This window comes from Nycticebus coucang, chromosome X (genome assembly GCF_027406575.1).
Source record: "Nycticebus coucang isolate mNycCou1 chromosome X, mNycCou1.pri, whole genome shotgun sequence".
In the NCBI taxonomy this organism is placed as follows: Eukaryota; Metazoa; Chordata; class Mammalia; order Primates; family Lorisidae; genus Nycticebus; species Nycticebus coucang.
Window position 1 is genome coordinate 74,951,210 of NC_069804.1, and position 25,604 is coordinate 74,976,813.

At 40.2% G+C, this 25,604-nt stretch overlaps 1 protein-coding gene across 2 annotated transcripts in view; it reads right to left on the bottom strand.

Annotated features, from left to right (window-relative positions):
- OPHN1 (oligophrenin 1) overlaps positions 1-25,604 on the bottom strand; it is a 721,258-nt gene that overhangs the window by 14,121 nt on the left and 681,533 nt on the right. For both annotated transcript variants that reach the window (XM_053579945.1, XM_053579942.1), the window contains exon 21: positions 16,548-16,871. In XM_053579945.1, coding sequence (XP_053435920.1) covers positions 16,548-16,871 — 324 coding nt within the window. The remainder of the gene's footprint in view (positions 1-16,547; positions 16,872-25,604) is intronic.

Here is a 25,604-nt window from a genome sequence, read left to right on the forward strand (position 1 = left end):
CTTTTTCAATTTGACTGTTGTTGGTGTATATAAAGGCTACCGATTTATGAATGTTGATTTTGTAACCTGAGACGCTGCTGTATTCCTTGATCACTTCTAGGAGTTTTGTAGTAGAGTCCCTAGTGTTTTCCAGATACACAATCATATCATCTGCGAAGAGCGAAAGTTTGATCTCTTCTGACCCTATATGGATACCCTTGATCGCCTTTTCTTCCCTAATTGCGGTGGCTAAAACTTCCATTACAATGTTGAAAAGCAATGGAGACAATGGGCAGCCTTGTCTGGTTCCTGATCTGAGTGGAAATGATTCCAATTTAACTCCATTCAATATGATATTGGCTGTGGGTTTGCTGTAGATAGCCTCTATCAGTTTAAGAAAAGTCCCTTCTAGACCAATTTTCTTGAGTGTTCTGATCATGAAGGGATGCTGGATATTATCGAAAGCTTTTCTGCATCAATTGAGAGAATCATATGGTCTTTGTTTTTTAATTTGTTTATGTGCTGAATTACATTTATAGATTTATGTATATTGAACCAGCCTTGAGACCCTGGGATAAAACCAACTTGGTCATGATGTATAATTTGTTTGATGTGTTGCTGGATTCTGTTTGTTAGGATCTTGTTGAATATTTTTGCATCTATATTCATTAGTGATATCGGTCTATAATTTTCTTTTCTTGTTGGGTCTTTTCCTGGTTTGGGGATCAGGGTGATGTTTGCTTCATAGAATGTGTTGGGTAGTCTTCCTTCTTCTTCTACATTTTGGAACAGGTTGAGTAATATAAGTACTAATTCCTCTTTAAAGGTTTGGTAGAATTCTGACGTGAAAACGTCTGATCCCGGGCTTTTCTTTTTAGGGAGGTTTTGTATAGTTGATGCTATTTCTGAACTTGATATGGGTCTGTTCAACATTTCCACTTGATTCTGGTTAAGTCTTGGAAGGTGGCGTGCTTCTAAGTATCGGTCTATTTCCTTCAGATTTTCATATTTCTGAGAATAAAGTTTCTTGTAATATTCATTAAGGATTTTTTGGATTTCTGATGAGTCTGTGGTTATTTCGTCTTTGTTGTTTCTGATTGATGATATTAGAGATTTTACTCTTTTTTTTTTATTGTTGGGGATTCATTGAGGGTACAATAAGTCAGTTACACTGATTGCAATTGTTAGGTGAAGTCCCTCTTGCAATCATGTCTTGCCCCCATAAAGTGTGACACACACTAAGGCCCCACCCTCCTCCCTCCATCCCTCTTTCTGCTTCCCCCCCCATAAACTTAATTGTCATTAATTGTCCTCATATCAAGATTGAGTACATAGGATTCATGCTTCTCCATTCTTGTGATGCTTTACTCTTTTTTTCCTGATTAGGTTGGCCAGAGGTTTATCTATTTTATTGACCTTTTCATAAAACCAGCTTTTTGATTTATTGATCTGTTGTATTATTCTTTTGTTTTCAATTATATTTAATTCTGCTCTAATTTTGGTTATTTCTTTTCTTCTACTGGGTTTGGGGTTGGAACGTTCTTCCTTTTCCAGTTGCGTGAGATGTCCCATTAAGTTGTTAACTTCCTCTCTTTCCGTTCTCTTGAGGAAGGCTTGCAGTGCTATAAATTTCCCTCTTAGAACTGCCTTTGTGGTGTCCCAGAGGTTCTGATAGTTTGTGTCTTCATTGTCATTTTGTTCCAAAAAATTGGCAATTTCTTTCTTAATCCCGTCTCTGACCCAGCTGTCATTCAACATAAGGTTATTTAACTTCCATGTTTTTGTATGGGTATGCAGATTCCTGTTGTTACTCAATTCAAGTTTTATTCCATGATGGTCCGAGAAGATGCATGGAATAATTTCTATTCCTTTAAATTTACTGATGTTAGACTTGTGACCTAAAATGTGGTCAATTTTGGAGTAAGTTCCGTGGGCTGATGAGAAGTATGTGTATTCAGTTTTTTGGGGATGAAATGTTCTGTAGATGTCTGCTAAATCTAAATATTGGATGGTTAGGTTTAAATCTAAGATTTCTTTGCTCAGCTTCTTTCTGGAGGATCGATCCAACACTGCCAAGGGAGTGTTGAAATCTCTGACGATTATGGAGCTGGAGGAAATCAAGTTACTCATGTCTGTTAGAGTTTTTCTTATAAATTGAGGTTCATTCTGGTTGGGTGCATAGATATTAATAATTGAGATCTCATCATATTGAGTGTTACCCTTAACAAATATGAAGAGACCATTCTTGTCCTTCCTTACTTTTGATGGTTTAAAGCCTACTGTATCTGCAAATAAAATTGCAAGACCTGCTTTTTTCTGATTACCATTTGCCTGAAATATGGATGACCATCATTTCACCCTGAGTCTGTATTTGTCTTTTAAGTTGAGATGTGACTCTTGTATGCAACAAATATCTGGCTTGAGTTTTTCTATCCAGTCAGCTAACCTATGCCTCTGTAGAGGACAGTTGAAGCCATTCACATTGATGGAGAGTATTGATAAGTATGGTGGAATTTTGGGTATCGAGTTTTCCAAAGGTCCAGTGGACATTTTTAATCCTTTCACCAGCGTGGAAGTTGGAGTTTGATCCGAAGTTTCTGAGTGAGTTTACTTTTGTGGTATAGGATTGGGTTGGTCATTGTGGAGGATAGGTCTGAGAATATCCTGAAGAACTGGTTTACTTATGGCAAATTTTTTCAACATATGAATGTCATTGAAGTATTTAATTTCTCCATCATAGATGAAACTCATTTTGGCTGGATACAAGATCCTGGGTTGAAAGTTTTTTTGCTTTAGGAGATTAAAAGTTGATGACCAGCCTCTTCTGGCTTGAAAAGTTTCAGCAGAGAGATCTGCAGTTATTCTAATATTCTTACCTTTGTACGTTATAGTTTTCTTTCGCCGGGCTGCTTTGAGAATCTTCTCTTTCATGTTAACTTTAGTGAAGCTAATTATGATATGCCTGGGGGATGACTTATTGGGGTTGAATCGTGCTTGGGTTCTGAAGCTGTCTGCTATCTGAATTTCAGATTCTCTAGGCATGTCTGGAAAATTTTCTTTCATAATTTCATGCAGAAGGGCCTCTGTGCCCCTGGAGGCCACTTCATCGTTCTCAGAAATCACTATAATTCCTTTGTTGCTTTTTTTCGAATTATCTGAGAGTTCTCTGAGTGAGTGATCCGTTTTTGCTCTCCATTTCTCTTCCTCTTTGAGAGATTGGGCACATTCGAAGACTTTATCTTCAATGTCAGAAATCCTTTCTTCTGCTTGCTCCATTCTGTTACTGAGGGATTCTACTGTATTTTTCATATCTTTGAGGGCTGTAAGTTCTTGCTTCAGTGTGTCTAAGTCTTTGGTGGTTTTGTCTTTAAATTCGTTAAATTCTTGAGACAATTTTTGAACTTCTCCTTTAATTCCTAATTCCATTTTATTAATCTTGTCTGCAATCCAAATTCTGAATTCGATTTCTGACATCTCAGCCAGTTGTTTATGAATGGGATCTTCAATCACATCTGCCGTATCTTTTCTTGGGGGGGTTGATCTATTCTGTTTATTCATGTTACCAGAGTTTTTCCGCTGATTCCACCCCATGGTTATTTTACTCCCTTTGGTTTTTCCCCTGGGGTTTTATCGATGGCCCGTACAGTGTTGTGGCCTGAGAAACTGGGGCCCTGTCTGGTGTGGTGGAGCAAAGTGGTTCTGTCTTGTTTTCAGCTGGTTTCTGTTCGATCCTATTGCAACTTCTACTCTGGCTTGAAGTCTCAGCTGTGTGGAAAAATCAGCAATTAACTCACCCCGCCTGCCCACCTCTGGCCCCAGTTGGAAAAGGAGAATCAAACCTTCCTGCAATCGCACACCCAGGGCACAGCCTGAAAAGTCCTCAGTCTATTAGTCCAGTTCAAAAGGTCCAAATCAACTGTCTCAATCGGCACCTGTCTCGGGTGGGAGAGTTCAAGAGGTCTGGGAACTGGATCACAGGGGCCTGGTGACTCCTCTGACATGGCTCACCCCAGTGCAGCGTGGAGTCAGGAGGAGCCACCCAGCAAACAGAGAAGTCTAGGAAGGTTGACGTCTCCTTCCCCACTTTGCCCCTCCGTCGGACCCAGTCACTGGTATCTCTGCAGATGGCTAACCCAGTTGCCTGCAGTTAACAGACACTCCAGGGGTTTGCACCTGCCTGAATTGCAAGGAAGTCTGCCAGGCCCCCGCAGACCGCCGCTATCGAGCAGGAGGAGATGGGGCCTGACATCTTTGAGTGTTTGATGCAGGTGTTGGGAAGGAGGTGTTCACTCAGGCTTAGCCCCGTCCCTGATGGATGCTGCTAACAGAACAGACAACTTTGCGGGGTTCTGTCTCTGTTCCTGTCGAAATCGCCTACTGAAGATGGGCTGTTTTGAGTTCAAACGTCTTTGCTGTTGGAGGTTTGCATCCGATCACCTCTCTGGGTCGGCCCCGCCCTGGAAGTTTCCCAGGTTTGTGAGCAGTGTCAGGAAATCCCCCACTCACCGGTGGCCTCCTCTGGTTGCCCAGGGAGACAGCGGGTGTGGCCTCAGAATATCAAGAAGTGAGCGTTCTGCCGTTAAAGAAAAAACGGCTGTTGATCTACCTCCAGGGAACTGCTGCTCTGGTGTGGGCACTCAGGCGACCCTTTTCTCCTCTGACTCGTGCCCCAGAGTCAGCACTGAGCGGCCGCAGTTTGTGCTGGGTCCACACCCCTCAAGAGATCCCCCAAGAATCAGAACTCTTGGGGGATAGGCCCCCAGACCCCGATTGGGAGTGGGGGGGGAAGCTACAGTTTCATTCAGTTTTACGCAACAATACGGCCCAGGGAGGGCTCCTGCACTACACCGCAGGGAAGTGCCACCAAGGCTTGATTTCCCCTCAGCAGAGTGCCCTCTCCTCGCTCACGTGTCCCAGAGTCAGCGCTGACCTGACGCAGCTCAGGCACTGTGCACTCCCCTCGAGAAATCACCCAAGGATCCGAACTCCTGGGGGATAGGCCCTCAGACCCCGAGTGAGAGTAGGGGCTCTCAGCTCTCAGCAGGGAAGCTAGAGTCTTATTCAGTCTTGTGTCCCGTAATGTTGCCCGGGGAGGGTTGCTGCACTGCACCGCAGGGAAGTGCCGCGAGGCGTGACTCCTCCTCAGCCCGGTGCCCTCTCCTCACTCGCGCACCTCAGAGTCAATATTGACCAGTCGCAACTCGGGGACTGTCCACTCCCCTTGAGAAATCACCCAAGGATCCGAACTCCTGGGGGACAGGCCTCCAGACCTCAGTGGGCAGGAGGGGAGCGCCGGGAGGGTTGCCGGAGAAGGATTCCCAAATTTTTATTCAGTTTTATGCCTGGCAGGAGAACGCCACGGCACCCCAGTAGGGGAGGTAGGTCCAGTTTTTAGAAGGTATCTCCCGTGGAGTGTAGTGGGAGGGCCTTTAATTTCTGCCCGCTTGTTTAATTGTGGGGCTCTTGAGCCGGTCTCATGGGGGAGGGGGACTCCCATCCGCTTGGTGGTGGATTTTGTACCTTTTGTTTGTGTCCTTGTGATCACAGCTTGCCTCAGCGGTGTTGATGTGCGTTCTTCAACCTTCTCTCTTGGTGAAGCTCAAGTCCACCAGGATACTTACTAAATTCCTGTCCCTTAACTCTCCTTCTGGATGGGAGCCTCTGTTGAAAGCTGGCTTCAGTCCGCCATCTTGTCTCCCTCCTCCGACCAATTTCTTTAATGCACATTATTTTCGTAGTTGTTAACTATCTGATGTTCATAATAAGCTTGGAAGGGAAAAATACATAGGCCTTATCATCCCCAATTTACAGGGAAGGAATGTGAGGTTCAGAAAACTCAACTAACTCACCCACAATTATATATGTAGATAAGTTGCACAGTGAGAAATGAAATCCCTATCTCCTATTTCCATATCCACTATTTTCTCTAGTGCTTGCTGTTTTATTGTTAGTAATATAAAAATTATAAACAATACTAATAGTGGTAATGGTAATAAAATAATACTGGCACAAATTTTAGCTACCTTTTGCTGTAACACTGTACTCAGTACTTTATGAACACTTCATTACATAACATTGGCCACTGCCCTGCAAAGTAGAAATGATTACTTCTGTACTAAAGTTGAGAAAAGAGACTCAGAATTGAGAAGTAACTTCATAGCTGACTAGCAAAAGTTACATATCCATCTGATTTCTGAATGAGAAATCAATGAGAAATCACTACCAGTCCCAACTACTGGTAGTTGGTTTTCAACCATGGCAACATTAGGAGCATGCAAATGTTTTAAAATTTTACAATACCTAAATGCCAATCTGAGATCCTCATTTAACTGACTGAGGTGAGACCTGGGCATTTAAAACCGCCTCAAGTGATGTTATGTACAGTCAGGTTGAGGAACACTAGGTCACATGATACTACTTCCACACCACAGCCCACAGATTACCAGAGGTGAGACTGCTGTCTCATTTCTACTAGTCACTAGAAGGGGAATCAAATAGGAATGATATGCAGTACTGTCAGAGCCAGAAAACATTTCTAACTGGAGCTATGTCCATCTCGGGCCTATCCATTCCCTTGATAAGTGGACCAGATGACATCCTTAAAATAAGAACCCTATTTAACCCAAAGTTATAGCCACATCTAAATGGATGTCAACCTAGGGCCTTGGAAAATAAACTTCATTAACCTTGTGTCTTTCAAAGCCCTTTACCGTGATCTCAAAATTATGACTCATTACAAGTCAAGGTTTGAAGTAACAATAGTTTTATTGTCTGAAAGATTACAATGCTATTTTCTCCTACCTCTAATTTCTCTCAGTCACAAGTAAGCCACAATTGTCAAATTGGTGAGGCAGAGAAGGAAGACTCATGCAATTGGTAGTAAAGAAACCTGGATTCTAGTCTTGTTCTCTTTGTTATTGTTGTTGTTTGTGGGGTTTTTTTGTTTGTTTTTTTTGAGACAGAGTCTCACTATGTCACCCTTGGTAGAGTGCCGTGGCATCACAGCTCACAGCAACCTCAAACTTCTGGGCTTAAGTGATTCTCTTGCCTCAGACTCCCAAGTAGCTGAGACTACAGGTGCCCACCATAACACCCAGCTATTTTTTGTTGCAGTTGTCACTGTTGTTTAGATGGCCCAGGCTGGGTTAAAACCTGGGTTTCTAGTGGACACAGCAAGATGGTGGACCAAAAGGATCATTCAGCTGAGCTCTCCTGGAATGACTAAGAAAAAAGAGAGAGCCCAGCCATACATGGTTTGGGGTCCTTACCCAGAGTCATAGCTCAAGGAGCATAGCAAGGAGGTGGTGAGCTAGATACAACATACAATCTTGCAGGGTGGAAATCTGATGAATTAGGCAAGTGACTACAACCAGCTGGCATTAGCTGCCGCTCACAGAGGTCCAGGATGGGAGGAAGCCTTTCTTGAGTTTTCAGTAGCTGGGAGAAGCTGTGTGTCAAGTGGAAAGCTTGGAAGAGTGGGCAGAATTGAACAGTACATAGCAACCAGGTACAAATGCCAGTTGGAGTGGATTTGCCACAGGTTTAGTGGGTGGTGAGGCAACCATACTGAGAAGGTCTCAGTGGCCAGGGTGCTGCCATTCTGGGAAGGTTGTGAGTAGGAATTAGCAGGGACCTCAAGCACAGTCATCTTAATGCCACCTGCTGGAATTAGAACTCCACTCTTGGGACAGGCTGAGGGACTCTTGCACCCCATAGGAACTGGAGTCAGGGGACAGTGTAAGAACTTCCCCTGAAGTACTCTTGCGAGTTTTAAATTCCCAACCTAGCAGGGTCTGAATGCTGAGGAAACAACCAGTTGATTACGGAAGGCAAAAAAGTTTAGAATAAGGAACACAGAGGCTGCTGGCTGTGTTTTCCGACTCCTAAAAAAAACAAGCGCCACCTGGTGTCCCAGTGACATATTGCAACATACTGTCATCAAAAGAAAGGACTTGTTTCAAACAAAGGAAGCAGACAGTAGGAAAATGGACGACAAGAAGGTGAACAAGAAGAGAGAACACATGAGGAGGAAATAACAGAAAAATTCAGGCAACATGAAAAACCAAAACAGAGGAACCCCCACCAAGGGACTATGAGGCAGCTACTGCAGAAGACTTCACCCATAAAGAATTAATGGACTTGACAGAAAGGGAATTTAAAATATGGATGATAGAGACAATAAAAGGAATGGATGGGAAAATGGAAAGACAGAACCAAAAGTCAGATGATATGTAGAACATCAAAAGAATAAGGTGGAACTTAAGGAAATGAAGGACACAATCAGGGGATGTAAGGATGTAGTAGAACGTTTCAAAAATAGGTTAGATCATGGAGAAGAAAAAACATCAGAGCTAGAGGATAAAGTTTTTGAGTTAACCCAGGTAGTTAAGAGGCAGAAAAGAAGAGAGTGAAAGCAGAACAAGCACTTAGAGAACTACAAGAATCCATGAAGCGTTCAAATACACAAATAATAGGGATTCCTGAAGGGGAAGAAGATTGTCCCAAAGGAATGAAATCCCTGCTGGAGACTACCATAAATATAAACTTCCCAAGTTTTATTAAAGACTCTGACGCACTCCTTTGAGATGTATATCGAACCCCAGGTCATCTCAACTCAAACAGAACCTCTCCAAGACACATTATAATAAACCTGTCCAAAGTCAAGATGAAAGAAAAGATTGTACAAGCAGCCAGGAGTAAACGTCAACTGACCTACAGAGGCAGAGCCATTAGGAAGAACCCATTGAAACTTTCTAAGCCAGAAGACCATGGTTATCCATCTTCAACACTCTTAAACAAAACAATTTTCTGCACAGAATTCTATATCCTGCTAAACTAAGCTTCAAAACTGATGGAGAAATCAAATAAGCACTGAGGAAATTCACCGCAATAAGACCAGCTCTACAGGAAATACTTAGACATATTCTCAACGCTGACCACCACAATGGACCACCAGCAAAGTAAACACCCAGATGCTAAAGGTCAAAACGTAGCTTCCACAATGGTGCAAAGGATAAAACTACACAGTGGACTTTCACAAAATAAGATGAATAGAACTCCACCACACTTATCACTTATCAATTCTCTCAGTAAATGTCAAGGGACTAAACTCATCACTGAAAAGGCATGGCTGGCTGATTGAATAAAAGAGCACAAGCCATCCATATGCTGTCTCCAGGAGACACAACCAGCCTTGAAGGACAAATCAGGACTCAGGGTTAAGGGATGGAAAACAGTATTTTAAGCAATTGGAAATGAGAAGAAAGGAGGGTTTGCAATCTTATTTTCAGATACAAGCAGATTTAAAGCAACTAAAATTAAGAAAGACAAAGATGGACACTTTATACTGGTCAAGGGAACAATACAACAAGAAGACATTTCAATTTTAAATATTTATGCACCTAACTTAAATGCTCCCAGATTTATGAAACAGATCTTGATGGGTCTGAGCAATATGATATCCCATAACACCATAATATCGGGGACTTTAACACCCCTCTGACGGAACTGAACAGATCCTCTAAACAGAAACTTAACAAAGATACAAAGGACTTAAATGTGACCCTAGAACAAATGGGATTAATAGATATACATAAAGAACATATTATCCCAGAGATAAGGAATATACATTTTCCTCATCATCCCATGGTATGTACTCCAAAATCGACCATATCACTGGGTAAAAATGAAACCTCGGCAAAATTAAAAGAAGAGAAATTATACCTTGTTACCTTCTCAGATCCCAAGGCAATAAAGGTGGCACTCAACTCCAACAAAAATGTTCATCCCCACACAAATACTTGGAAATTAAACAACCTTATGCTGAATGATAGTTGGGTCCATGAAGAGATAAAAGAGGAAATTGTTACATTCTTCAAACATAACAACAATGTATATACAAGTTACCAAAACCTGTGGGATACACCAAAGGCAGTCTTAAGAGGGAAATTTATCTTGTAGATTCCTACGTTCAAAAAACAGAAAGAGAATGCATCAACAAACTCATGAACCATCTTACAGAACTGAAAAAAGAAGAACAATCTAATCCCAAAACCAGCAGAAGAAAACAAATAACCAAAATTAAATCAGAGATTAATGAAACTGAAAACAAATGAATCATTCCAAAAATGAATAAAACAAAAACTTGGTTTTGTAAAAAAAAGGAAAAGAATTCATAAACCTTTGGCTAGATTAACTAGAAACAAAAGCAAAATCTAATAACCTCAATCAGAAACAATAAAGGGATAAAATAACAACAGATGCCATAGAGATACAAAAGATCATCTCCAAGTGCTATAACAAATTCTATGCCCAGGAATTTGAGGATGTTGAGGAAATGCATCATTACCTGGAATCACAACCTCTCCCTAGACTTAATCAAGATGAAATAGATCTCCTAAACAACCAATTTAAAGAACTAAGATGAGAGAAACAATTAAAAAATCTCCCAATAAAGGAAAGGCCTGGTCCAGATGGCTTTATACTAAAATTCTATCAAACCTTCAAAGAAGAGCTTATACCCATGCTACAGAAATTATTCAAAAAATTTGAGAAAGAAGGAATCTTCCCCAATATGGTCTATGAAGCAAACATCACCCTGATACCAAAACCAGGAAATGACCCAACAAAAAAGGAGAATTTCAGACCAATTTCACCAATGAATATAGATGCAAAAATTCTCAATAAAATCCTAGCGAACAGATTACAGTTATACATTAAAAAAAATGATTCATCATAATCAAGTAGATTTTATCCCCAGGATGCAAGACTGGTCTAACATATGCAAGCCCGTAAACATAATTCACCATATCAACAGAAGCAAAACAAAGACCATATGATCCTCTCAATAGATGCAGAAAAAGCATTTGATAAAATTCAGCATTCTTTTCGAATTAGAACACTTAAGAATTTAGGCATAGGTGGCACTTTTCTTAATCTAATTGAAGCCATCTATGACAAACTCACAACTAATATTATACTGAGTGGCATAAAACTGAAAGCTTTTCCACTCTGAACTTGAACCAGGCAAGGTTGTCCTCTATTGCCACTACTCTTCAACAAAGTGCTGGAAGTTCTAGCCAATATGATCAGGCAAGAGAAGTACATAATGGGCATCCAAAGGGGGGTAGAGGAGGTCAAACTCTTGTTTATTGCCAACGATATGATCGTATACTTAGAAAACCCTAAAGACTCAACAACAAGACTCCTGTAAATAATCAAAAAATACAACGTCTCAGGATATAACATCAATGTCCACAAATTAGTAGCCTTTGTATATGCCAATAACAGCCAAGATGAGAAGCTAATCAAGGATACAATTCCCTTCACAGTAGCTTAAAAAAAATAAATAAATAAAGTGCCTAGGAATATACCTAACAAAAAAGGTGAAGGACCTCTACAAAGAAAATTACGAAACCCTAAGAAAAGAAATAGCAGAACTCATGGCTGGGAAGAATTAAAATTGGTAAAATGTCTATAGTACCCAAAGGAATCTACAGATTCAATGCAATCCCCATTAAAATACCATCATCATACTTTCAAGATATGGAAAAAATAATTTTTTGTTTTGTATGGAACCAGAAGAAATACCATATAGGCAAGGCAATTCTCAGTAATACAAACAAAACCAGTGATAACACCCTACTTGACTTTTGGCTATCCTACAAGGCCATAGTGATCAAAACAGCATGGTTTCAGCACAAAAATAGAGACATTGACATTTGGAACCAAAGAGAAAAACATTAGATGAAACTAACCTCTTACAGCCAGCTGATCTTTGATAAACCAAACAAGAACACACACTGGGAAAAAGAATCCCTATTCAATAAATTGTGCTGAGAGAATTGGATAACCACATGTAAAAGGCTAAAACTGGACCCACACCTCTCAACACTTACAAAAATTGATTCAAGATGGATAAAAGATTTAAATCTAAGATATGAAACAACAAAAATCCTTGAAGAAAGCATGGGGAAAACACTTGAAGATATAAGCCTGGAGAAAGATTTTATGAAGAAGGCTTCTGTGGCAATTGCAACAATAAAAATAAACAAATGGGATTGACTTAAACTGAAAAGGTTCTGTACAGCTAAAGAACAACCAAAGCAAACAGAAAACCTTCAGAATGGGAAAAGATATTTGCATATAGTGAATCAGACAAAAACTTGATAACTAGGATCTATAGAGAACTTAAATTATTCAACAAAAAAAGACCTAACAATCTCACATATCACTGGGCAAGAGAAATGAATAGAACCTTCTCTAAAGAAGACAGATGAATGGCTAACCAACCTACAAAAAGTGCTCACCATCCCTAATCATCAGAGACATGCAAATCAAAACTACATTGAGATATCACCTAACCCCAGTGAGAATGGCCAACATCACACAGTCTCAAAGCTGCAGATGGCATGGATGTGGAGAGAAGGGCACACTTTCGCACTGCTGGTGGGACTTCAAACTAATATAACCTTTTGGGAAGGAAGTATAGAGAATCCTCAAAGAATTCAAATTTGATCCAGCAATCCGATTACTAGGCATCTACCCAGAAGAAAAAAATCCTTTTATCATAAGGACATTTGTACTAAACTGTTTATCACAGCTCAATTTACAATTGCCAAAATGTAGAAACAGCCTAAATGCCCACCAACTCAGGAATGCATTAACAAGCTGTGGTATATGTATTCAGCCATTAAAAGAGATGGAGACTTTACATCTTTTATATTAACCTGGATGGAGGTGGAACACATTCTTCTTAGTAAAGCCTCACAAGAATGGAGAAGCAAGAATCCAATGTACTCTATTCTTATATGAAGACAATAGATGAGCTAATACAAGGGGGAATGAGCAAGTGGGAGAGAGGAGGAGGGAGAATGATGGGGAGGTCAGGGTGTATGGCACACCTCTTGAGGATGGCACACAATCATAAGAGGGACTTTATCTAACAAATGCAATCAGTGTAACCTAATTCTTTATACCCTCAATGATTCCCAAACAATAAAAAAAAATAATAATTTTAAAAATCCCAGGTTACTACAGCCAAGTTGTTTCACATCTGTGAGCCTCTGTTTCTCAATATGTAAAATGAAAAGAGTATACTCTACATCACAGGCCTAATTGCAATGAATTGATGCAAAAGCTGAAGTAAAAGTGTCTAGTTCCATATCTGGAACAGAAAAAGACCATGACAAAACAATACCGATTCTACTGAAAATACCAAAAATCTGAATGTCAGGAAAGAAAAACAATTAACATGTACCATGCTTCTGTTATTTTTAATTGCTGAGAAAAAATGAGAAGAAGATCAAATCCATCAATGTAGGGTCAATGCAAGGAGTGAAGATGGGGGCTGGACTTTGGCACAGTGAGATCACTATAGCAATGAACTCTGTTCACTTCAGGGTGGCAGGCAAAGCCCTGAACAACAGAGCTGAACAAGTATGACAACTACAAGGTGAAGAACTGTTGGTCAACTGAGATGACTGCTCCCTTCCTTTTTATACTGCAGTTCACACTACTGGCCAACACCAGGAATTGCCAAGTATCAGTTATAGGTCAGGTTCAGAGCTGTTTGTAGCTTTTGTTTAATTGATACCTATTCTGATGTTGTGGAATACACCATGGAACAGCAACCAAAATGGGCAGGGACTTACAAATGTGGACGTAGGAAAGGTTCAAAGAGGCAAATACACCAGAGCTTTGGTTAATTCTCCAAAGCTGAACCCATTTCAGTTCTGCTTTCTGTAGCCAAGGCTGGTGGAGACATGAGTCATGATCTACCTCTTTATGATTTAATAATAAAAAAAGCTGCATCATGCCAGCCTGTTTCTAACTGATGAAGGAGGAAAACGAAGCCAGACTATGAATGCTATAGCCTAGATTTAGACAGTCAGGCTGATATTGAACAAGTCAGATCAGTACTTAAATTAACTGAGACCATTAGATCAGAGCAGCTGTCACCAGAAGTCTGGGGTAGCACTGTGGAGGAAGGCTAAGAGGGGAGTGCTGCTAGGATAGAATAGCAGAAGATGATGAAGACAGAACTGATAGGGAGGGAGCGAAGGAGGACTAAATTACAGTGTGTGCTGAGCTGATAGGATCTGGCTGAGCTGAAGGCTTGGCAACAGGCAAGGCAAATTTTACTGTGATGAGTATAAGTTGAGTTACCCAACTTGCCACCAGAATTGATATGAAGGTCAATATATGACTTGTAAACTGAAACAGATGTCTACATACAAGTTTGGCCTTTCTTAGCTACTTCACAGAAGATGGAAATGTTAGGGACGGGAGAGACAGGGTGAGAGAATAGGTATCACATTTTGAATGCTGATAATGTGCTAGATATTTTATACTTTATTTCTTCTAATCTTAGTGATATTTATATTAGGTGGGCTATTTTTCCATTTTATAGATCTGGAAAACAAGGTACAAATAGGCTAAATAACTGTGATGACATAGATGCATCAATAGATTGAGCCAGATAATTCAGAGTCAATTACTTATGAAAATTTTACTGGACACCCCCATAGAATAGTTTTTAATAAACTGCATTCTGAAACAGTCCCATCAGTCCATACTTAGGTTGTATAGGAAACAATCCATGGGAGAAAATCTTCTCTGGCCTCAAAAGTAGAAAAGTAATGCTTTACCTCAAAAAAAAAAAAAATAAAATGCTTGTTTTTACCTTAAGAACTTAAAATTATATAACCACTGTGGTTTCTCTCTTTTGTTTTCTCTACAAAGTTTGTACCCAAACTTGTGACACTGCTCCAGCAAGACTGTCAAGCTTCAGGGCAAATATTTTGTATAATAATTCTACTCCTGCCAATTCTCTACTATCCTACCTTTTTTTCCCTCCCACTAGGCATCATTTTCTCTTACCTGTACTATAGAATATACGGGAAAGATCAGCAAATTTTTTTCTGTAAATGGTCAGACATAAGGGGTCTGTTGCTATTACTAAATTTTGTTGCTATAATGTAAAACATGCTCACCCTGGATAATATGTAAATGAAAGGGTGTGGTCATAGAAATTTGAATTTCGTATAATTTCCATGTGTCACAACATATTTTTCCTTTTGCTTTTTTCAAATATTTAAAAATGTAAAAAACATTCTTAGCTTGCAGGAAGGCCATATAAAAAGAGATAGTGGGCCCAATCTAGCTGTTTGCCAAAGCATGATCTAACTCTTAAGAGGGACCTGAGATGTCTTACTCATTCCTATGTCCTCAGCATCTCAAACAGCACCAGATACACACTATTCAAAAAATGTTTGTCAAATAAATTATTCTGAGAATTTCTAAGTTGTTATATTTGATATAGTATGAAATGCCTTAAATCCTTTTTTAGAAAAGGACAAGATACAAACACACAAGGCATACTTTTAGAAGGTCCTCTAGCTACAAAGTAAAGGATCCAGGATTTAGACCCAAGCCTTTCTAATACCTAACACCATACATTTTACATTACACCATGCTATCTTCATAGAATTATGTCTCCCCAATACCTTTCTTGATTAGCCCCAACCTCCCAAATTGAGTCTATATGAGTAATAGCCAATTACATTTATAGAAGGCAGCCAAATCTTGAATTTGCAATAATTTCAAAAGTCCAGAGTTTTGAGGAACTTGTGCCCCTTTAACCCTGTTTCCTCCAAACTGCAAAATGAGAATGAGAAAACCATGTTTCGTAGATTTAAAGTTTCAAAAAAGGTAAAGTGCCTTAGTATAAAGAACATAGACTTTGGCACTTGCCAGACATAGAAAGATTTAGATCCAGCCGTGCCAGTTAGTAACTGTGAATCTTTGCAAGTCACTTATTTCTAGGAGTCTCAGTTCTATAATAGGGAGGAAAAAAGCAAAAATCAAACTATCTTCATTGGAGAATCATGACAATAAGAAATAGTACCCCAGGCTGGGCATAGTGGCTCATGCCTATAATTCCAGCACTCTGGGATGCCAAGATGGTCTGGATCACTTGAGCTCACAAGTTTGAGGCCAGCCTGAGCAAGAGCCATATCTGGTCCCTAAAAATAGCTGAGCATTGTGGTGGGTTCCTGTAGCCCCAGCTACATGGGAGGCTGAGGCAAGAAGATCACTTGAGCCTAAGAGTTTGAGGCTGCTGAGAGCTATGATGCCACAGTACTGTAATGAAAGGAACAAAGTGAGACTCTGTCTCAAAAAAATAAATAAATAAAAAGAAAGAAATAGCATCCTAGTGCCAGGTACATAGTACTACAGTAAAGTGCCAGGCAAACAGCAGATAGTTAATAAATGGCAGCAGAAGCAACAACATTAGTAAGTAATATCATTATTGTTTATTTATTCCAGAAATAACAAGTGCCTTCCATGTGCCAGTGGCACGTGGAATGTAGAGGTAAAAATTAAAAAAAAATAGGCAAAAAGAATCCCTGCCCTAAGTGAGCTTATATTCTAGTGTTATTATGGTCTTGTAATTCCAGTAAACTAGAACAAATTTCCACTTAAACATATCTCCAACCTTAGAAGGATCTCAAGGTGAAATGTATTTGGGTTCACCTGTGGCTCCCAGGAGATTCCCAAAGACTTACCATCTTTCTGGTGAACTAGAGGCCGGGGAGCTGGTCTCTTTATGTGGAAAGAGGGGGTCTTCGTAGGCCCAGAGCCTGACACAGGTCCATTGGTGGCCTTTGGGGTGGCCTTGGCCCCTCCATCCTGTAGCCTAGGCACCAACTTCCCCACATCCAGCTCAGGGCAGGGCTCCAACTTGCCATCCAAAACAGGCCTGCTTGGCGACTTCCTACCAGGATCAGCTTCCCCGCTCCTCTGAATAGGTACTTTAGGGTGTTGTAGAGGCTTGAGGGGTTCTATGCTGCTGGGGATAATACCATTGGGTGTTCGATGTTGGATTTCATCTAGAAAAAGTTGGTGCAAAGAGAGAAATTTAATGATAATCTTTGAAATGTTTTCATTTTGATATATGTATATGTATGCAATATTTAATTTTGAAAATCTGCATACATGTTTAAAGGAGCTATCACTGTGGCACAAATCCAATATATCCCACAGAATCATATTCTACCTTTCCAAGTTCATATGTAGTCACAGGTCCCAACCAAATAGGGAATTCAATTCACAATCTGAGTATGATTTTCACAGTCACAATTCAATAAACCAATATGTTTTATTCAAGGAATATGTAATTCAAAAGGGACACAGAATCCCCAATTAACTGCATATTCTATTCTTTTAAAATAAACACATCAGTTAATTTTCAACTATTTGTCTCAACAGTGATTTATTAAAGTCTCTCAAATTTCAAGTTAATAAACATAGCAGAATTTAACTTCTTTCTCCAACCTTGAAAAGAAATCCCCAACTAGCCAGTTTTCTTCACACAGAATTCGTGGAATACAATTTCCTGTGATATCAACAAATTAGTTCAGTGGTTCTGGATATTACTTAAGGTTTTTTAGTTCCTCCCTGATAAGAACCAGGGACCCACTCCCCAGAGAAATTAACCTATACAGTCAAAATTTTAAAAGCTAATTTTAAGTTATTCAAAAAGCCCCATGAAACTGTCAATGAACCACAGATAGAGAATGATAAGGAAACTGTTAACATCCTTACACTGGTTCTGTATCTTACTTAAGGTTTTTGAGGTCCTCCCTGATAACAACCAGGGACCCTCTCCCTAGAGAAATTAACCTATACAGTCAAAATTTTGAAAGCTAATTTTAAGTTATTCAAAAAGTCCCATGAAGCGGGGAGGAGACAAGATGGCTGACTGAAGCCAGCTTTCCACAGAGGCTCCGGTTCAGAAGGAGAGTTAAAGGACAAAAATTCAGCAAGTAACCTGGTGGATTTGAGCTGCACTAAGAGAGAAGGTTGTAGAACGCATGTCAACCCCGCTGAGGCGAGCTGCGACCACAAGGATACAAACAAAATATACAAAATCCATCACCAAGCGGACGTGAGTCCCCTCCCCCAAAAGAATGGCTCAGGGTGCCCCACAAACAACCGGACAGAGTTCAAAGGTCCTCCCACTACACTCCACGGGAGAGACCCTCTAAAAACTGGACCTACCTCCCCTACTAGGGTGCCACGGCATCCTCCTGCCAGGCATAAAACTGTATAAACTGTATATAGTCTCTACCTGGAATTCTGAGCTCCCAGCGCTCCCCTTTGCTCACACTGGGGTCTGGAGGCTAGTCCCGGCAGGTCGGCGGAGAGGGGACTGCACCGGAGTGGCAGTTCCCTGAGGCACAGTGCAACAGCTGTCTTTTGGTGACAATACGGCCAGGCATAAAACTGTGTAAAGCTGTGTGTGTTCTCTGCCCGCAACCCCAGGCTTCCAGCGCTCCCCATGCTCCCCTCTGCTCTTGCTCCAAGGTCTGGAGGCCTGTCCCCCAGGGGTCCAGACTCTTGGGCAATTGCTCCAGGTGTGTAGACAGTGCTGGGCTGCAGCCGGTCCGGCTGGGATACGGGAGCAGAGAGAGGACGGTTGGCCAGAGGGGAGCTACACCGGAGAAATGGTTGCCTGAGCCATAAGGCAGCAGCCCTCTTTTGCTAGCAATACGGCTCACTACAGAATATTCTGAAGCCACACTCCCTGTCTCCCTGGGCAACCAGAGACTCTGAGTTTGCCTGAGGCAACTCCAACTTGCAAACCAGGGAAACTCCCAGAGCGGGGCTGACCCAGAGGTCTGCTTTACTAAACCTAAGACGCACCTGGCCCTCAGGGGATCGTCAGCCTATAGAAAATACAAGAGCAAAGACAAGCTGATTTGGAACTCAATTCAGCTTCTCTTCTGCAGGGGAAACGCAGAGTTGTTCTGTTCTGTTCTGTCAGTAACATGAATCAGGGGCGAGACTGGACCTGAGTGAAAACCCCTCAACCTTCATCTAGCGCCCGAGGTTATCAGGCCTCACCTCCTCCTGCTGGAGAGAGGCAGAGCGCAGCGGCCTGGCAGACTTCCTTGTGATTCAGGCAGGTACAAACACCTAGAGTACTGATTCACTACAGGCAACTGGGTCAGCCAACTGCAGGGCTATCAGTGACTGGGTGTGAAGTGGTGCAAGGTGGGGAAGGAGGCAGCAACCTTCCCAGACTGATTTATAGGCTGGGTGGCTTCTCCTGACTCCACGCAGCACTGGAGCAAGCCACACCAGAGTAGTCACCAGACCCCTGTGATCCAGTTCCCAGAGACCTCTTAAACTCTCTGACCCAAGACAGGTGCAGACTGAGAAAATTGATTTGGACATTTTTTAACTGAACCAATCACCTGAGGACAAATCACGTGGTGCCCTAGGTGCACGGTGGTAGGAAGGTTTGATTTTTCTTTTCCAATTGTTTGCTAGTGGGGGGGTGGGGTGACTTAATTGCTAATATTTCTCCACAGCTGAGACTTCAATCCAAAGTATCTGTTTCACTAGGGTGGAACAGAAACCAGCTGAAAACAAGGTAGAACCATTCAGCCCCACCACACCAGACAGGGACCCAGTTTCTCAGGCCACAACACTGTACAGGCCCTCGATAAAGCCCCAGGGGAAAAAAATCAGAGGGAGTAAAACAAAAATGGGGTGGAATCAGCGGAAAAACTCTGGTAACATGAATAACCAGAATAGATCAACCGCCCCAAGGAAAGATATGGCAGATGCAATGGAAGATCCCATTAATAAACAACTGGCTGAGATGTCAGAAATCGAATTCAGAATTTGGATTGCAGACAAGATTAACAAAGAGAAATTAGGAATTCGAGGAGAAATTCAAAAGCTGTCTCAAGAATTTAATGAATTTAAAGACAAAACCTCCCTAAAAAGAAAAGCCCGGGACCAGATGGTTTCACGTCAGAATTCTACCAAACCTTTAAAGAGGAATTAGTACCTATATTACTCAACCTGTTCCAAAATGTAGAAAAAGAAGGAAGACTACCCAACACGTTCTATGAAGCAAATATCACCCTGATCCCCAAACCAGGAAAAGACCCAACAAGAAAAGAAAATTATAGACCAATATCACTAATGAATATAGATGCAAAAATATTCAACAAGATCATAACAAACAGAATCCAGCAACACATCAAACAAATTATACATCATGACCAAGTTGGTTTTATACCAGGGTCTCAAGGCTGGTTCAATATACGTAAATCTATAAATGTAAGTCAGCACATAAACAAATTAAAAAACAAAGACCATATGATTCTCTCAATTGATGCAGAAAAAGCTTTTGATAATATCCAGCATCCCTTCATGATCAGAACACTCAAGAAAATTGGTCTAGAAGGGACTTTTCTTAAACTGATAGAGGCTATCTACAGCAAACCCACAGCCAATATCATATTGAATAGAGTTAAATTGGAATCATTTCCACTCAGATCAGGAACCAGACAAGGCTGCCCATTGTCTCCATTGCTTTTCAACATTGTAATGGAAGTTTTAGCCACCGCAATTAGGGAAGAAAAGGCGATCAAGGGTATCCATATAGGGTCAGAAGAGATCAAACACTCGCTCTTCGCAGATGATATGATTGTGTATCTGGAAAACACTAGGGACTCTACTACAAAACTCCTAGAAGTGATCAAGGAATACAGCAGCGTCTCAGGTTACAAAATCAACATTCATAAATCGGTAGCCTTTATATATATCAACAACAGTCAAATTGAAAAAGCAGTTAAGGACTCTATCCCATTCACAGTAGTGCCAAAGAAGATGAAATATTTGGGAATTTACCTAACAAAAGCCGTGAAAGATCTCTATAAAGAGAACTATGAAACTCTAAGAAAAGAAATAGCTGAAAATGTTAACAAATGGAAAAACATACCATGTTCATGGCTGGGAAGAATCAACATTATTAAAATGTCCATATTACCCAAAGCAATATATAATTTCAACGCACTCCCTATTAAAGCTCCACTGTCATATTTTAAAGATCTTGAAAAAACATTACATCGTTTTATATAGAATCAGAAAAAACCTCGAATAGCCAAGACATTACTCAGAAATAAAAACAAAACAGGAGGAATCACACTACCAGACCTCAGACTTTACTACAAATCGATAGTGATCAAAACAGCATGGTATTGGCACAAAAACAGAGAAGTAGATATCTGGAACAGAATAGAGAACCAAGAGATGAATCCAGCTACTTACCGCTATTTGATTTTTGACAAGCCAATTAAAAACATTCAGTGGGGAAAAGATTCCCTATTTAACAAATGGTGCTGGGTGAACTGGCTGGCAACATGCAGAAGACTGAAATTGGACCCACACCTGTCACCATTAACTAAGATAGACTCTCATTGGATTAAAGATTTAAACTTAAGACATGAAACTATAAAAATACTAGAGGAGAATGCAGGGAAAACCCTTGAAGAAATTGGTCTGGGTGAGTATTTCATGAGGAGAACCCCCCGGGCAATTGAAGCAGCTTCAAAAATACACTACTGGGACTTGATCAAACTAAAAAGCTTCTGCACAGCTAAGAACACAGTAAGCAGAGCAAGCAAACAGCCCTCAGAATGGGAGAAGATATTTGCAGGGTATATCTCTGACAAAGGTTTAATAACCAGAATCCACAGAGAACTCAAACGCATCAGCAAGAAAAAAACGAGGGATCCCATCGCAGGCTGGGCAAGGGATTTGAAGAGAAACTTCTCTGAAGAAGACAGGCGCACGGCCTTCAGACATATGAAAAAATGCTCATCATCTTTAACATCAGAGAAATGCAAATCAAAACTACTTTGAGATATCATCTAACTCCAATGAGACTAGCCTATATCACAAAATCTTAAGACCAGAGATGTTGGCGTGGATGCGGAGAAAAGGGAACACTTCTGCACTGCTGGTGGGAATGCAAATTAATACATTCCTTTTGGAAAGATATATGGAGAACACTCAGAGATCTAAAAATAGATCTGCCATTCAATCCTGTAATTCCTCTGCTGGGCATATACCCAGAAGACCAAAAATCTCACCATAACAAAGATATTTGTACCAGAATGTTTATTGCAGCCCAATTCATAATAGCTAAGTCATGGAAAAAGCCCAAGTGCCCATCGATCCACGAATGGATTAATAAATTGTGGTATATGTATACCATGGAATACTATGCAGCCTTAAAGAAAGATGGAGACTTTACCTCTTTCATGTTTACATGGATGGAGCTGGAACATATTCTTCTTAGTAAAGTATCCCAAGAATGGAAGAAAAAATACCCAATGTACACAGCCCTACTATGAAACTAATTTGGGACTCTCACATGAAAGCTATAACCCAGCTACAACTTAACAATAGGGGGAAGTGGGAAAGGGGGGGGTGGGTGGAGGGAGGGGAATCGGTGGGATCACACCTGTGGTGCATATTGCAGGGGTATTTGCGAAACTTGGTAAATGTAGAATGTAAATGTTTTGGCACAGTAACTGAGATAACGCCGGAAAGGCTGTGTTAACCACTGTGATAAAAATGTGTCAAATGGTTTATGAAGTGAGTGTATGATGCCCCATAATCATATCATTGTATACAGTTATGATTTAATAAAAAAAATTAAAAAAAATAAATAAAGACAAAAGCACCAAAGACTTAGACACAATGAAGCAAGAATTTGCAACCCTCAAAGATATGAAAAATACAGTAGAATCCCTCAGTAACAGAATGGAGCAAGCAGAAGAACGGATTTCCGACATCGAAGATAAAGCCTTTGAACGCTCCCAAACTCTCAAAGAGGAAGAGAAATGGAGAGGAAAAACAGATCACTCACTCAGAGAGCTCTGGGATAATTCGAAGAAGGCGAATATCCGAATCATGAAGTTCCAGAAACAGATGAAGTGGCCTCGCTGGGCAAAGAGGCCCTTCTGCATGAAATTATGAAAGAGAATTTTCCAGACATGCCTAGAGATTCTGAAATTCAGATAGCGGACAGCTTCAGAACCCCAGCACAACTCAACCCCAATAAGACATCCCCCAGGCATATCATAATTAACTTCACTAAAGTTAATATGAAGGAGAAAATCCTCAAAGCTGCCAGGAGAAAGAAAACCATTACCTTCAAAGGGAAGAATATTAGAATGACTGCAGATCTCTCTGTTGAAACTTTTCAAGCCAGAAGAGGGTGGTCATCGACTTTTAATCTCCTAAAGCAAAATAACTTTCAACCCCGGATCTTGTATCCAGCTAAACTGAGTTTCATTTATGATGGAGAAATTAAATACTTTAATGACATTCATATGTTGAAGAAATTTGCCATAACGAAACTAGCTCTTCAGGATATTCTCAGACCTATCCTCCATAATGACCAACCCAATCCTATACCACAAAAGTAACCTACTCAGAAACATCGGATCAAACTCCAATTTCCACACTGGAAAAAGGATTAAAAATGGCCACTGGACTTTTGAAAAACTCGATACTCAAAACTGCACCAGACTTATCAATATTCTCCATTAATGTGAACGGCTTAAAATGTCCTCTAAAGAGGCACAGGTTAGCTGACTGGATACAAAAACTCAGGGCAGATATCTGTTGCATACAAGAGTCACATCTTAACCTAAAAGACAAATACACACTCAGGGTGAAAATATGGTCATCCATAATTCAGGCAAATGGTAATCAGAAAAAAGCAGGTGTTGCAATTTTATTTGAAGATACAATAGCTTTAAACCAACAAAAGTAAGGAAGAACAAGAATGGTCACTTCATATTTGTTAAGGGTAATACACACTATGATGAGATCTCAATTAGTAATATCTATGCACCCAACCAGAATGCACCTCAATTGATAAGAGAAACTCTAACAGATATGAGCAACTTCATTTCCTCCAGCTCCATAATCGTCGGAGATTTCAACACTGATTTGGAAGTGTTGGATAGATCCTCCAACAAGAAACTGAGCAAAGAAATCTTAGATTTAAACCTAACCATCCAAGATTTGGGTTTAGCAGACATCTACAGAACATTTCATCCCAACAAAATTGAATACACATACTTCTCACAAGTCCATGGAACTTCCTGCAAAATCGATCACATCTTAGGTCATAAGTCTAACCTCAGTAAATTTAAAGGAATAGAAATTATTCCATGCATCTTCTCGGACCACCATGGAATAAAACTTGAGCTGAGTAACAACAGGAATCTGCATACTCATACAAAAACATGGAAGTTAAATAACCTTATGCTGAATGATAGCTGGGTCAGAGACGAGATTAAGAAAGAAATCGCCAATTTTTTGGAACAAAACAACAATGAAGACACGAATTATCAGAACCTCTGGGACACCACAAAGGCAGTTCTAAGAGGGAAATTTATAGCACTGCAAGCCTTCCTCAAGAGAACGGAAAGAGAGGAAGTTAACAACTTAATGGGACATCTCAAGCAACTGGAAAAGGAAGAATATTCCAACTCCAAACCCAGTAGAAGAAAAGAAATAACCAAAATTAGAGCAGAATTAAATGAAATTGAAAACGAAAGAATAATACAACAGATCAATAAATCAAAAAGCTGTTTTTTCGAAAAGGTCAATAAAATAGATAAACCTTTGGGTAAACTAATCAGGAAAAAAAGACTAAAATCTCTAATCACATCAATCAGAAACAACAAAGCCGAAATAAAAACAGACTCCTCAGAAATCCAAAAAATCCTTAATGAATATTACAAGAAACTTTATTCTCAGAAATATGAAAATCTGAAGGAAATTGACCAATACTTGGAAGCACGTCACCTTCCAAGACTTAGCCAGAATCAAGTGGAAATGTTGAACAGGCCCATATCAAGTTCAGAAATAGCATCAACCATACAAAACATCCATAAAAAGAAAAGCCCGGAACCAGATCATTTCACGTCTGAATTCTACCAAACCTTTAAAGAGGAATTAGTACCTAATTACTTAACCTGTTCCAAAAGGTAGAAAAAGAAGGAAGACTACCCAACACGTTCTATGAAGCAAACATCACCTTGATCCCCAAAGCAGGGAAAGACCCAACAAGAATAGAAAATTATAGACCGATATCACTAATGAATATAGATGCAAAAATATTCAACAAGATCCTAACAAACAGAATCCAGCAACACATCAAACAAATTATACATCATGACCAAGTCGGTTTTATCCCAGGATCTCAAGGCTGGTTCAATATACGTAAATCTATAAATGTAATCCAGCACATAAAGAAATTAAAAAAAAAGACCATATGATTCTCTCAATCGATGCAGAAAAAGGTTTTGATAATATCCAGCATCACTTCATGATGAGAACACTTCAGAAAATCAGTATAGAAGGGACATTTCTTAAACTGATAGAGACCATCTACAGCAAACCCACAGCCAATATCATATTGAATGGAGTTCAATTGGAATCATTTCCACTCAGATCAGGAACCAGACAAGGCTGCCCATTGTCTCCATTGCTTTTTTACATTGTAATGGAAGTTTTAGCTACCACAATTAAGGAAGAAAAGGCGATCAAGGGTATCCATATAGGGTCAGAAGAGATCAAACTTTCACTCTTCGCAGATGATATGATAGTATATCTGGAAAACACTAGGGACTCTACTACAAAACTCTTAGAAGTGATCAAGGAATACAGCAGCGTCTCAGTTTACAAAATCAACATTCATAAATCGGTAGCCTTTATATATATCAACAACAGTCAAG